General features: G+C 49.0%; 1 protein-coding gene across 1 annotated transcript; it reads left to right on the top strand.

Annotated features, from left to right (window-relative positions):
* Positions 1-4940: 4940 nt before the first annotated feature.
* LOC101387811 (acrosin-like) lies at positions 4941-6953 on the top strand. Its single transcript, XM_087441993.1, has 4 exons — positions 4941-5017; positions 6063-6269; positions 6503-6786; positions 6937-6953. Exons 1-4 carry the CDS (start codon positions 4941-4943, stop codon positions 6951-6953), a joined length of 585 nt encoding a protein of 194 aa, XP_087298119.1.
* The last annotated feature ends 6493 nt before the right edge of the window (positions 6954-13446 follow it).

The following is a 13446-nucleotide window of genomic DNA, read 5'->3' as shown; positions in this document are numbered from 1 at the left end:
GTCATAAAACATGGCTCAGTAGTTGAGTAGCTGTTCAGTAGCTGCTCCTGTCTTTGAACCCTCTCATGTCTCTCCCTGCTGTCCTGCCCCCAGAGCCACTGCCCATGTTCAGGCCTTCCTTCTCCCTCCTGAGCTGACAGTCATGTAAGCAGCTAGCTGCCACCAGTCAATGATGTGGCAAGTCCTGTGTGGCACCTGTTGGGTGTGGTCAGCCCATGGGAAGGGTAGAGGCACCTCAATGAATGGAAGGAGAGTGATCAGTGAGGTGAGTGGGTAGATACTTTCCCGTGGAGTGGGCAAAGGAGACCCAGAGGGACCCATGAGAGGGTGGAAACTACAGGGCCCAGGGCTGAGAGAGGGGCAGGGGTTGTGACGTCAGAGAAGTTGGGCACCAGTCACCTGGTGGGGTTTCAGGAGGGGCAGTGGATGCAAGGCCTGGCCACGTTGGGTCAAGGAGGAGCGTGAATATGACACAATGACAAACATAAACCTTGACTCAAGTTACCTCTGAGTCAGGGGTAGGGCAGTGGGAGACACCTCCAGGAAAGCGTGAAAATCCCAGAGGAAGTAAGAATGGTTGATAGAGTGAAGGCTTACGGGCAGAAGAGAGATGGACTCAGGTGTCTTCACCCAGAGGAGGTGAGGGAGACAGAGGCGCTTTGAGGGAACACGTGAAAGTCTGGATGGCCTGGTAGGGAATGGTGAAGGCCCTTGTGAGGCGGACAGTGACTGCTTGGCAGTGGGACCATGAGAGGTTCACAGTCTGTCTAAAAAGTCCCACAATTTCAAATTTTCAAATTTTTCATTTCATTTTCGAGTTAGAAACTGTGGTCATTATAGAGAAGGGGCCATGAAGGAAGACAAGGAGTGAGTGGTGGAGATGGGACCCTGACTTGCTCTGGGCCTGGGCACTGTGGCGTCAGAGGTTGGTTTCCTCTGAACTGCACTTAGAACCCTGGTCTCTGGGACTGGGACCAGAGCTTGGGGGTAAGTACAAATTTTCAACAGAGGACAGGAAGAGCAAAGGCAGTGGGAGCCAGACTTCCATGGAAATGACATTGCTCAGTCTGGCTTCTAAGGGATCTGGAGGAGAAGATGAATATCCCCACAGGCCAGAAGCCACCTCCATACCTCAGAAGTTGAGTGAGAACCTTCAAGGTCTGCGCCAGAACAACCTGCAAGAGGAGGTGGAGAAATGGCAGAGGGAAACACATCTGCAAGTTCAGGGCTGAGTGAGCTGAAGCCCCCAAACTCCTTAAGGCAGAGATTTTTTCACTCAGGGCTAGGAACTCCCTTGCCCCTTCTGCTCTCCTTATGACCTCAGAATGTTCCAGCTTTACCCTCTTGGGTCCCTAAGCAACTCACCAACACTCTCTCTGGAACCTGGAGCAGAGGCTGTAGTCCCAACTCTCCTTCACCACCAGCCACCCCCAGGTTCCTGTGGACAGCTCTGGAGCGGGGCCTGGATGCTGAGGCTGGACAGACGGATGAAGTTTCTGCTCTGCAGAGGGCCATGCTGGAGAACAAGAGTTGGGTAGGAGTGAACAGGAATGGGAGAATTGAGATAGGGACAGGTAGGAGCTGAAAGGGGTTAGGGATCAGGGTGAGAAAAAATGGGGTGGGAGTTGGATTGCTCTGGTGAATGGGAACGTGGATTCTGAAGTGAGTAGGTGCAGGGAGAAGGGCTGGGGTAAGCTAGAGGGGCATGTGGGGATGGGGAGGAGGTGGGAGCAGAGAACAGGGAGAAGGAGGCTGAGGTGGAGGGGGATGGGGAACCCCTTGTCCAGCTCCCTATGCTGGGAGTTCCACCTTGGCCTGAGTCAAACCCCCAGTAGCCATTGGGACACTATCCTCTGGCCCCAGAGTCCTAACTATCTTGTACCTTCCCACCTCCCTCCCTCGCACTTGGGAACAATGTGGAGAAGGCAGATGAAGTTACTCTCAGTTGAGATATTTGCTGCTTCCGTTAGGTTTAATGGCAAAATTAAACCCAGGTGGGCCATCTACCTATCCCTCAACCCATTACTGTGGCCAGGGGGGCCCTTCTAGAATCTGGCAGCCCTTCTAGAATCAGAAGTGGGTGTTACTCTGCAGAGTCAAACAATAATTGTCTTCCAGAATCTAGACATTGGGTCTTCATAAGGGTTACTTCATAACCCCTAAATGTTTTAAAAAACTAGGTACTACTTTTCATTTTGAAGTTTATATCTAACATTTTCATCATATGTTTAAATACTTGCAAAGGTTGTTGTGGTTTCCATAAAATTAAACATATTAACATTTAAAATAAATGATTACATCATTCTGTTAAATGATTCTCATGCGTCTAAATACCATATCAATTTTATGCCCATCAAAATCCTGTAAAACACCTGAATAATATTTTTTTCAGCAGTCAAAACTTTATCATTTATTGAATTCTTGTTGCCATTTCTTGAACTATATTTCCAGAGTCCTTTCTAGTTACTTTATCAGGCACAATCTGACACTCAGTTAAAATAAGTGAGGCCTAACACTCAGTAGGTTACTTGCAATCTGGTAACACTCGGGTTGGTGAAATAGGACCTCCTGATCTTCAGATAGAGGAGATGAGAGCACCTGACAGAAAGGTAAAAACAACAAAAAAGACCTTGGATACATATGTAGGAGAGAAGAGTCCTCCTGAAACTCAGGTAGAAGAAACAAGTCCTGTTAACACTGAGGTGTGGAAAGTAAGAGGACTTAATAGTCAGATAAAGTGCGTGAGAGCCCTGAAACTGACCTAGGGGAGACGAATCCTCCTTACACTCAAGTAGAGGAGAGAGAGACCTCCTGACATGCAGGTAGCAGAGATAAAAATCTCATGATACTCAAAGAGTTTATATTATTGAGAACTGATTGCATTCACCTAGGGGAAATAAAACCTGTTCCTTCGCAGGAAGGGAAATAATGCACATCAAAACTCAAGTAAGGGAGTTAAATCATCCTGCCCCTCATTGCGGGGAATAAGGCCTTGTCACTCCCTGGTAAACAAAGATGAGATGTCCTGGCCTAGTAATAGGAGAGACAAGACCTTCTGTCCTGCAGGGAGAGCAGATGTGGGGACTCTCATGTAGAGAAAATGATAGCTTCCTGACAATCAGGTATGTGAGATGAGGTCTCTGGACACTCCTCTAGAGGAAATGACATGTCCTGACAATTAGGTAGAAGAGAGAGAAATGCCTGGCACCCAGGTAGGGAAAGTAAGACCCTGACACTTAAATAGGGGAAATGACACATGCTTATACTAAAGTAGGGGAGATGAGACCTATTGGCCACTTAGAGAGAAGAAATGGAACCTCCAGACATAGCAGAAGAGATGAGGCCTGGCAGATAGAGATGCGATCTCCTGACACACAGGTGGAGAAGATGAAACATTGTGACACTCCGGTAGCGCATATAAGACTTGCTTGCACTCAAATAGAAGATAGGAGATTTCATGACCCTCAGGTAGGGGAGGTGAGAACTTCAGACACTTGTATAGAGTAGAGGAGACTCAGGTAGAGAAGATAAAAGCTCATGACATTCAGGTAGGGAGATGAGACTATACTCAAGTAGGGTTGGGAGACTTCCAGCAGTCAGTGGGGGACGTGAGAATTCCTGACACTCCAGTATGGCAGGTGAAAGCTGAGAGAACTCATATGGGTGAGATGCAACCTCTTGACATTCAGTTAGAGGATATAAGACCTCTTGGTTCTCATAGAAGATGCAAGAGAGTGACACTCATGTAGTGGAGATGTGGCCTTTGGCCCTGATGTGGAAGGACAGAGACATGCTCACATTCAGGGAGAGGAGATGATAGCTCCGTGATACTCAGGTAAGACACACGAGACCTACGGGATAGTCACTTGAGGGGGATGTGACCTCTTGAAAGTTAGATGAGAGAGTCTGACGTTCAGTTAGAGAAGATACTCATGTAGAGGAGTCAAGATTGTGTGACAATCTGAAAACTCCTAACACTCAGGAAGAGGACACGAGGTGTCCTACACTCATGTAGGAGAGGTGGGACCTTGTGACACTCACATAGGTGGGGTGCAACCTCTTGACACTCAGATAGGCTAGTTGAGACCTCACACTCAGGTAGAGGAGGTAAGACTGGCCTTCATGCAGGAAGAGCTGTGACCTCCTCACTCACAGGGGAGGTGATACATCTTAACATTAAGGTATGTGAGGTGAGCATCTGTCATACTCTGGCAGGTAAGAGGCTGCCTCCTGAGAATCAGAAGAGATGATACTTTATGATATTCAGGTAACTGTGATAAGAATTCCTAACACTCAAGTATAGAAGACAACACCTTGCTGCATGTAGGTCCTGGAGAGGAGACCTGGACACAAGTAGAAAATATGAGACCGTGTGATACTCAGCAGTGGACAGGGAGGTGGGCTTTGTAGTCCTAAAGTAGGGAAATTCAAAATGGCTCTTTGAAAAGTGTGCTAATGGCATACACTTGGAAGAGGGAAAGACAATTTGCCCCACACAGTATTAAGGGTCTATCAATCTGTCGAGCCTGGCTCCCTTTAACTGCTGACACACTGCACCATTTTGTCACAGAGGTACTGAGCTGTCCCTTAATCCATGAGTTGGAATAGGGACTGTGGTTACAGCTTGCGTGAGGGGCACACCCTGAACCTCACAAAGCTAGAACCTGAGATGATGTGGGACCTTGGAAGAGTAACCGGGAATGAAGATCCTGGCCTTGGGGAGAAGAGAGGGGGCTGCATATGAGCCCCCATCACCCCAGGGGTGGGCGGAGCCTGTGCAGGAAGTCGGGAAGTCACTTCAGCATGAACCAATGAGGCTGAAGGGCTCCTGCCTGGCCTGACTGCTGGGAGGTAGAGGTGGGAGCTCCTCCTGCTGATTGGTCAGGAGGCTACGGAGTTTTGTGAGGTCACTGGGCTTCCAGGCTGTGCTGGGACAGAGTATGGTAGAGATGCTGCCACCTGCTGTTCTGCTGGTGTTGACAGTGTCTGTGGTCGCCAACGATAACACAACGTGTTAGTAAGTGTCAGTGACACCTTGGTGTGTGTGGGGGTGTCTTCTGAATAGCAGTCCCCCCCCCCCTCCAAGACTCCCTCTGTCCAGGGCTAGGGAGGAGGCGAAGCTTGGGCCTTAGCAGTGCCCTGGGTCTCACAGCTCCTGTGACCCACATCTCCAACTCAGACCCTCCCTGCTCCCAGCATCATCAGCCCATAGCCCCCAGGGCCCCAGCTGTCCATGGTTTCCTGCTGGGACAAACCCCTCAACTCCTAGGGCTCTTATAGCACACAGATCTGTGTCCCCTCCTCACCCAGTAACTGACCTCACTGCCTCTGGAACATCAAGTCTTGATTCTCAGGAGTCCCTGGCCTCCCACAGATACTGAAATGCCCCAACCTGTGGCTGACCCCACAGGCCCCAGGGTATCATCAGGCCGTACCCGTAGTACTTCCACTCCACCTGTAGACTCCCACAGGCCCCAAGGTACCCACAGTGCCAACAACTCCCAAACTGTTATGGCCTCTCACCAGAGACACAGTTCCCAGAACTTCCACCTCCGGAACCCCACTGGTCCCAGTGCGCCTCTGCACACTTGGGGGCCACTGTATCTGCCTATGGCTACTCTGTCTCCTCTTGTCGCTGTCCAACCCAACACTGCAGCTCCAAGACTGCCTTAGTCTCCCACCCAAGACTGGCTCTGAAGACCTCAGGCCTTACATCCCTCTACCCCCACCTTTAGCCTCCCCCTCTGTCCAGGGATCTGCCATACGTCTAGGGCCCTTACAGTCTGTCCTGGCTGCCTGTGGCCCCCTCTTTCCCCACTTTGTGACTACACCCACAAGACCCAAGAAATCACGCCGCTCAAAACCATTTCCTGAGGCCTGCGGCTTCCTGCCTCATCACAGTCCCCACAGCACTGCTCCTCAGCAGGTCCCCCTTTGATCCCACACACTCCAGGCTGCCCCTACTTTTACCAACCCCATATCCCTGCCTTCCCCAGGTTTGGAAGTACAAGAACAGGCTGTGCCTGTTCCTGGTTTGAACTGTGCCCATGGTCTCTCCTCAGTGGCCCCTGTGGGTTACGGTTCAGGCAGAACCTACAAGGGAGCATCCGCATCATCGGAGGGCAGAATGCGGCGCTCGGGGCCTGGCCCTGGATGGTCAGCCTCCAGGTCTCCTCTTACCACAACAACCAGAGGTATCACGCCTGCAGAGGCAGCTTGCTGAACTCCCACTGGCTGGTGACTGCTGCTCACTGCTTCAGGAACAAAAAGTACGTGTGGGGGCACGTGGAGGGAGGTCTTCAGAAAGGCTCTTCTCAGAAAGGGACCTTCTCCAGGGGTGTCTGTGCAGAGTCTCCCTGGGGCTCTGGGCCTTGTGGCAGCCAGACCCTGAGTGGGTTGACCCAGACCCTTGCTGGGGGAGGCTCTGAGGGTCACAGTCACCAGAGACTTGTGTCCAGCCAGTCCACAGTGAGAATGCCCTGGCTTACCTCTGTGCCCACAGAAGAGTATATGACTGGAGACTGATTTTTGGAGCAAGGGAAATTGAGTATGGGAGCAATAAGCCAGTGAAGCCACCTCTGCTGGAGAGACGTGTCAAGCAAATCATCATTCATGAAAAATATTCCCCTCATTCAGAGGCAAACGACATCGCTCTCTTGAAGATCACCCCTCCTGTTCCATGTGGGCACTTCATTGGACCAGCCTGCCTGCCCCAATTTAGGGCAGGCCCACCCAGAGTTCCTCAGACCTGCTGGCTGGCTGGCTGGGGATTCTTAAATGAGAATGGTGAGTATGGAAGGGGCTCCCAAGGGGGGACACTGCTTGCCATTCCGTTGATGGTCTTTGAGGTGAGGGGTAATATGTTGATGCCTAGCTAAGCAACTCAGTTATCATCACAGTGCTGTGAGTAGAACCTGTCACTGTCCCCTTTTACAGCTGGAGAGACAGAGTGAGAATTGAGTTCATTGTCCAGGGCCACACAACTGGTGACTAGTGTGGCCATTGAAGGGAAGGCTGAGCAGCAGCAGGCACAGGGAAAACCTTGGCATTTTTAGAAAGGGGTCAAAGCTGTGTCTGTATTTGGGGCCTGGAGCCCCCAGTGCTGCGTTCTGAAAATGGGGAACATACCCTGAACCAGCACTTGGAGAAGAGCTCTAGATGGGGGTTTGTGGCTTTGGGCCCATCCCTTTCCTTCTCTGGGCCTGAGTTTCCCCACTGTGAGTGGAAGAGCCAGATCACATGGTCCCCCAGCTCTGAGCTTCCAGAGCCCAGTCCTCCTGCTCCCAGTGCCATCTCTGCTCCCTGCCCTTGGCCGTAATAGCACCTAAATCTGTCCTACCCTTCGGAGTTACTTCAAGTTTTCTCTGTAGACTGAGGTTTTCTGCAGGTCAGCAGTGGGCAGCAAGGTTTTGCCACTAGGGCAAGACCAAGTCAGATAGACCTCTGGCTGTGAGCTATCCTTTCAGCTTTCCATAGGTGGTCGCATGAACTTCTACCCAGTCACATTAGGGATGTGAAGATACGACTGAAATTAATTTAGCTCTCAGTCTCTTCTGTTCCTTGATAATGGAATTCAAGGCAATTCCATCTTTTGGAGTTTAAAACTCAGCCTTTTTTAGTAACAACAACTCAGTAATTTCAGGATTCTTCCCTTAACTCTTCTTCCCCTCTCTCAAAGGTTGATCTAAATCTCTGATAGGGTTGCCATCTCTACTGTCCTCAGGGAAGGGCGTCTCCTCCCGGATGCCCTTGCTTTCACTGGCCTTTGCTGACCCGACCTTCCCTCCCTGGCCTGGGGTGTCAACCTCTGTCCGGCTGTTGATGGCCATGCCTCTTCCATGGCCTCTAGAGCTAGTACACACGCTCTGTCCCACCCCCTGGCCTGCCCCACTCTGCCCACCCGTATGACCACGTCCACAGCTTTTGGGGGTTCTTGCAGTTCCTGGGAGGCTGATCTCAGGGCTCCCATCTAGACGACACACGCCCACCCCCACCTTTGCTATCCTATTGCTCAGGAGGAATGCAGGCTCCCAGGTACACCCTGGACATCATGCAAGACCTCTTTTGTTCTAGAATCCCCCTAAACTTGATGGGATTTCAATCATTTTTTTTTTTGGTGAACACATCCCCCACCCCTAAGGCCAAGTTTTAAAGAAACCCCCAGGCTCCACACTCCTGGGACAGTCCTTCAGACCTTCCTTTTTCTTCCTCCTCCTTGAACTCATATGCTTTGGGGCTGGAAGAGCCTTCTAGGTGATTCCTCCTCCTTTTCCATTGAACTTTGAGTTCCAGCAGGTTTTTTAGCATTTGTCGTGTAAAGCCAAGGTGTTGGGATTGAGAAAACCCTTTTCTGTTTCAGGACACCTGGCTTTTAACAATGAAACCCATGACTTTCAAGACTATAGGCTCTGCCACAGACTGAACAGGTCACCTTCATGGCTGACAAGCCAGGCTTGTCGTCGCTGTTATTTCAGGTCACCCCCACCTCAAGGGCAGTGCATATACAAAACTCTCACCACTGCTCAGGTGGCGAGGAAGCGGGGACTAGCGGGATTGGAGACAGAATCCGGGCCCTGCACACATGCACCCAGCAGCCATCACCCGGTACCTGCTGTGTGCCTGGCCTGACCCTCTGTGTGCTCCTGACTCCCCACATGGCCTGCAGAGTCATGTCCCAGGTCTGCCCCTCCATCAGGTCTGATCCGTCAACTCCCTATTGGTACTGCAGACAATGTTCCCACCCACCCACTAGGCCTGGCTGGGCTGTGGGTGCTGCTGTGTTTGGGACCCTTCTGTCTGTGGGACCACTTGATGAAGAGGGGACAGCTGCATCGGTTCTCGATGCAATGTTGGCTGCTCGAGCTACAGTCTAGGCTGAGCATTTGTTAACTCAAAGGTTGTGATAGAGCGTCTGGGGCTGTAAAGGACGTTCTGACTTGGCTTCAGGGGTCATTTCAACCACCCATGCCTAATACCTCCCCAAGCACCTTCTTTTGCCAAGCGACTACAGCAACTCATAGAGACCTTGAAGGGGAAGACCTTTTGAAATGCAAAGGGCTATTATGAAATGGAGACCACAGATCTCCCAGAACTGACTGCCTCCTCCTGATCTGACCTGATTCTCAATGGACCCAGTGAAAAAAAAGATTAAATAAATAAATAAATACACGCGTGAGTGCACGTGTGCACACACACACACACACACACACAAAGAGATCCTCTCTGGACTTCTTCCTATCAATCCTCCCCAATTCAATCCAAACCCTCCCCCATTAAATCTACCCTCCCTCCTTCACCCTCCAACAAGGTGGAATTGCTTGTACATTAATGTCAATTGTGTTTTTTTCAATCGTGATTTTTAAAACCGGAACAAGGCGAGCTGTGGCCGTAGGCCAGATATGATCCTTATTTCATACTTATTGTCTGCATGTTGAATCAACGTGGGTGGGCCCTGAAGCAGCTCCTGTGAGGTGAGCTGACTGGGAAGGAAGGGGTGTGGGTCCAAGTCTACTGAGGCCATGCCCTCCTGTTGGTTTGAAGAGTCAGACCCATGAGAGGATGCTGTATGGAAGTTTGGGTTCCCAGAACATACAGGATAACAGGCGACTGAGCAGGCCAAACAACAAATGTCCACCACAAAACAATTTTGCTTGTGGCTCTGGTGGCAGATTAAACATCTTCTGTTCAAGTTCATTATTGGCCTATAGTTAACGCTTACTGATTCCTGGGTTCAAGAAAATTAGAAAATTTATTATTTGGCAAAGCTTTCCAGGCATAGCAATGGGGGTACTTTTTGGATGCCCCTGAGGGAGCTTTTAGTGGCTTCCTTACCATTCAAGATCTTCACTGCAAGAAACAGAAACCTATTTGAACCATTTAATTGTGGAGGGGAAATTTATGTATTATAAGGATACAAAGATGTCACACAGAACCAGTGGGAAGGGCCAGTAGCAGACACCAAGAATGGTGAGGAGCCTGGTGAGGAATGACCCTAGTCTGAAGTTTTTGTAGAGTGGCCGCCTGATGCTTAGTCTACGTGGCCAACCCATCCCACACCACCCCACGCCAGAGTCTGCCCTCAACCAGAACTTCTCATCTGTTTGCAAATTCCCACTCTGATCAGGGCGTAAACCAAACTTTTCTGCTGGATTAACCCCTTGTGGGATTAAAGATGGCAGACCCCGGAAAGAAAACACCCTGGCTCCTGGCTGAGCAGTTGCTGCATTGAGCATCCACTCTCATATCTGTTCACCAAACTGCTTGTGCGTGCGTCAAATGCAAGATGGTCCTGTGCTCTGGTTGCAAAGACAGATGGCAGAGAGAAAGTGCAGGAGCATGAGGTAGGAACCCTGGGTGAGAAGGCCTAAGGGACCAGTCCTTTTCCTGCTGGGGCTGGAACATGGACTGATGAAGCAGCCTTGAGTCTTTGTTTTCAGGAATCATTGGTTTGCCTGGGTTCAAACAAATCCCTTGCTCTACCCGTGATCAGCTATGTGGCCTTGGGAAGATGGCCAGAGGGTTGTGTGAGGATGAAATGAGGAGAGATACGAAGCATTCAGAGCAGAGCTTGATACACTGTAAATGCCAATAAATGTGGGCTGTTATTAGAGCCAACTGGTGATGAGATGCTGCTGGATAACCTTATGCTTATCTGCAAGGGACACTTTGGTGCACAGTTTGTCCACTTATGACCCCTGAAATGCTTAGGCCACATAGGACGGCTTGCATTTGGTCTGACTGGCCCACAGCTCTGTAAGCGTAGCAACATTTGATTAAATTAAAAAAAAAAATTCTGGGGCCGGCCCAGTGGCACAAGTGGTTAAGTGCGCGCGCTCCGCTGCGGCGGCCCGGGGTTCGCCAATTCGGATCCCGGGTGCGCACCGACACACCGCTTGTCAAGCCATGCTGTGGCAGCGTACCATATAAAGTAGAGCAAGATGGGCATGGATGTTAGCCCAGGGCCAGTCTTCCTCAGCAAAAAAGAGGAGAATTGGCAGATGTTAGCTCAGGCCTGATCTTCCTCAAAAACAAAAACAAAAACAAAAACAAATTCTATCTGCCTTCCTAAGAGCTAGGATTGCTAAAATTGGAGGTGGCCTGATTATTCATTTTGTTGCTTTTGGTCTGTCTCTTCTAAAGCCAGTTTCTTAATCTCCATACTGGGTATATAATCTTTGTGCCCTGGTGCCAGACATTAGTCATCCTCTAAATACTGAACAAAACTCAGTGTCTTGGTCACAGAGCAAGACAGAAGCCAAGTTACAGGCCGCATGGTCCAAAGAGCAGAAACAGTAATGGCAGCAGCCAGGACTTGCCGTCACCCTCGCTGGGCAGTCCTGGACGCTGAGCCAGAGCCAGACCAGGTGGGCTTGCAGGTGGGAGTAGTGGGGCAAGGCGTGCTCAGGCTGGGGAGTAGGGGTGGGCACAGAGGGATTGCGGACAAGTGGTGGAGGAGCTACAGTACCAGCGGTTTCCTCCCACCTGCAGATCCTTCATCCCTTCTCTCCTGAGCCCTCTGGGTCCAGAATGAATTCTCCTGGCACTCTCTCTCCTCTTACGTGTTCAAACCCCTGTCCTTGGTTTATGTCTTCTCATTGAGGTGGAAAATCTTGCCCCAGGCCTGTCATCTGTAGCTGACGCTTGGGTCGCCTTCCTGGAGAGACAGGGCCTACACTCAAAGAACACTCTGATAAGGAGGCTGTAGACGGGGTGGATCCTGCAGACTCCAAGCAATGGTTTCTTGTAGACCTTCTGGAAACTTCCCACGCACCTGAATATATTTATGCATAATCTGATCCCCTTCTTATTTTTTACTGTTCATACTACCTATGACTTCCTTTTTCATTTAGCAAATATAGAGGTATTTCCATATCAGCACATACAGACCCACCTTCTCTAAATTGTGTTCCAAAGTAGGGATATTTATGAGAAATAGTGCCATGCTTCCTTCCTAGAAGGGAATATCTAGTTTTCCAATTTAGCCTTCCCTCAATGTGCCCATTCCCCACATCTAAGTCAACGCTGGTTCATATCAAATTCATCAGTCTTTGCCAATCTAATAGATGTTCTAATGTTCATTTTTTTTTCTGTGAGGAAGATCAGCCCTGAGCTAACATTCGATGTCAATCCTCCTCTTTTTGTTTGGCTGAGGAAGATGGGCCCTGAGCTAGCATCCGTGCCCATCTTCCTCTACTTTTTATATGGGATGCCGCCACAGCATGGCTTGACAAGTGGTGCGTGTCGTGCCCGGCCTGCTGCAGTGGAGCGCGCACACTTAACTGCTTGCGCCACCAGGCTGGCCCCTAATTTTCATTTTTAAAACTATGAATGAAGTTGTTTATGAGGGAAGTGAGAGTCTTTTTTTCAATTGAGGTAACATTGGTTTATGACATCATATAAATTTCAGGTGTACATCATTATATTTTGATTTCTGTGTAGATTACATCATGTTCACCACCCAAAGATTAATTACCATCCATCACCATACACATGTGTGAGTCACCCCTTTCACCCTCCTCTCTCCCGCCTTTCCCTGTGGTAACCACCAATCCAATCTCTGTCTCTATGTGTGTGTTTGTTATTGTCTTTATCTTCTATTTATGAGTGAGATCATATGGTATTTGACTTTCTCCTGCTGACTTATTTCGCTTAGCATAATACCTTCAAGATCCATCTGTGTCATTGCAAATGACAAGATTTCATCTTTTTTTATGGCTGAGTAGTATTCCATTGTGTGTATGTACCACATCTTCTTTATCCATTCGTCCCTTGATGGGCACCTAGGTTGCTTCCAAGTCTTGGCTATTGTAAGTAATGCTGCAGTGAACATAAGGGTGCATATATCTTTACACATTCATGATTTCATGTTCTTTGGATAAATACCCAACAGTGGAATAGCTGGATCGTATGGTAGTTCTATTCTTAATTTTTTGAGGAATCTCCATACCGTTTTCCCTAGTGGCTGCACCAGTTTGCACTCCCACCAGCGGAGTGTGCGAGTTCCCTTTTCTCCACATCCTCTCCAACATTGGTCATTTCTTGTCTTGTTAACTATAGCCATTCTGATGGATGTGAGGTGATCTCTCATTGTAGTTTTGATTTGCATTTCCCTAATAATTAATGATATTGAACATTTTCATGTGTCTGTTGGCATCTGTATATCTTCTTTGGAAAAACATCTGTTCAGATCTTTTGCCCATTTTTTAATCGGGTTGTTAGTTTTTTTGTTGTTGTTGAGATATATGAGTTCTTTATATATTTTGGAGATTAACCCCTTATCAGATATATGGTTTGCAATTATCTTCTCCCAACTGTTAGGTTGTCTTTTTGTTTTGTTGATGGTTTCTTTTGCTGTGCAGAAGCTTTTCATTTTTATGTAGTCCCATTTGTCTATTTTTTCTTTTGTTTCCCTTGCCTGGTCAGACATGGTATTTGAAAATATGCTGT

The sequence above is a fragment of the Ceratotherium simum genome, chromosome 17 (assembly GCF_057802395.1).
Source record: "Ceratotherium simum simum isolate JZ-2026a chromosome 17, ASM5780239v1, whole genome shotgun sequence".
Lineage (NCBI taxonomy): Eukaryota > Metazoa > Chordata > Mammalia > Perissodactyla > Rhinocerotidae > Ceratotherium > Ceratotherium simum.
This window is presented reverse-complemented; position numbering and strand designations above follow the sequence as displayed.

Excerpts from the sequence above, each read along its gene's own strand:
- LOC101387811 (XM_087441993.1), top strand. The coding sequence starts at position 4,941 with ATGGTAGAGATGCTGCCACCTGCTGTTCTGCTGGTGTTGACAGTGTCT. Across the intron at positions 5,018-6,062 it reads AACGATAACACAACGTGTTA|TGGCCCCTGTGGGTTACGGT; the intron begins GTAAGTGTCAGT and ends GTCTCTCCTCAG. Across the intron at positions 6,270-6,502 it reads CACTGCTTCAGGAACAAAAA|AAGAGTATATGACTGGAGAC; the intron begins GTACGTGTGGGG and ends CTGTGCCCACAG.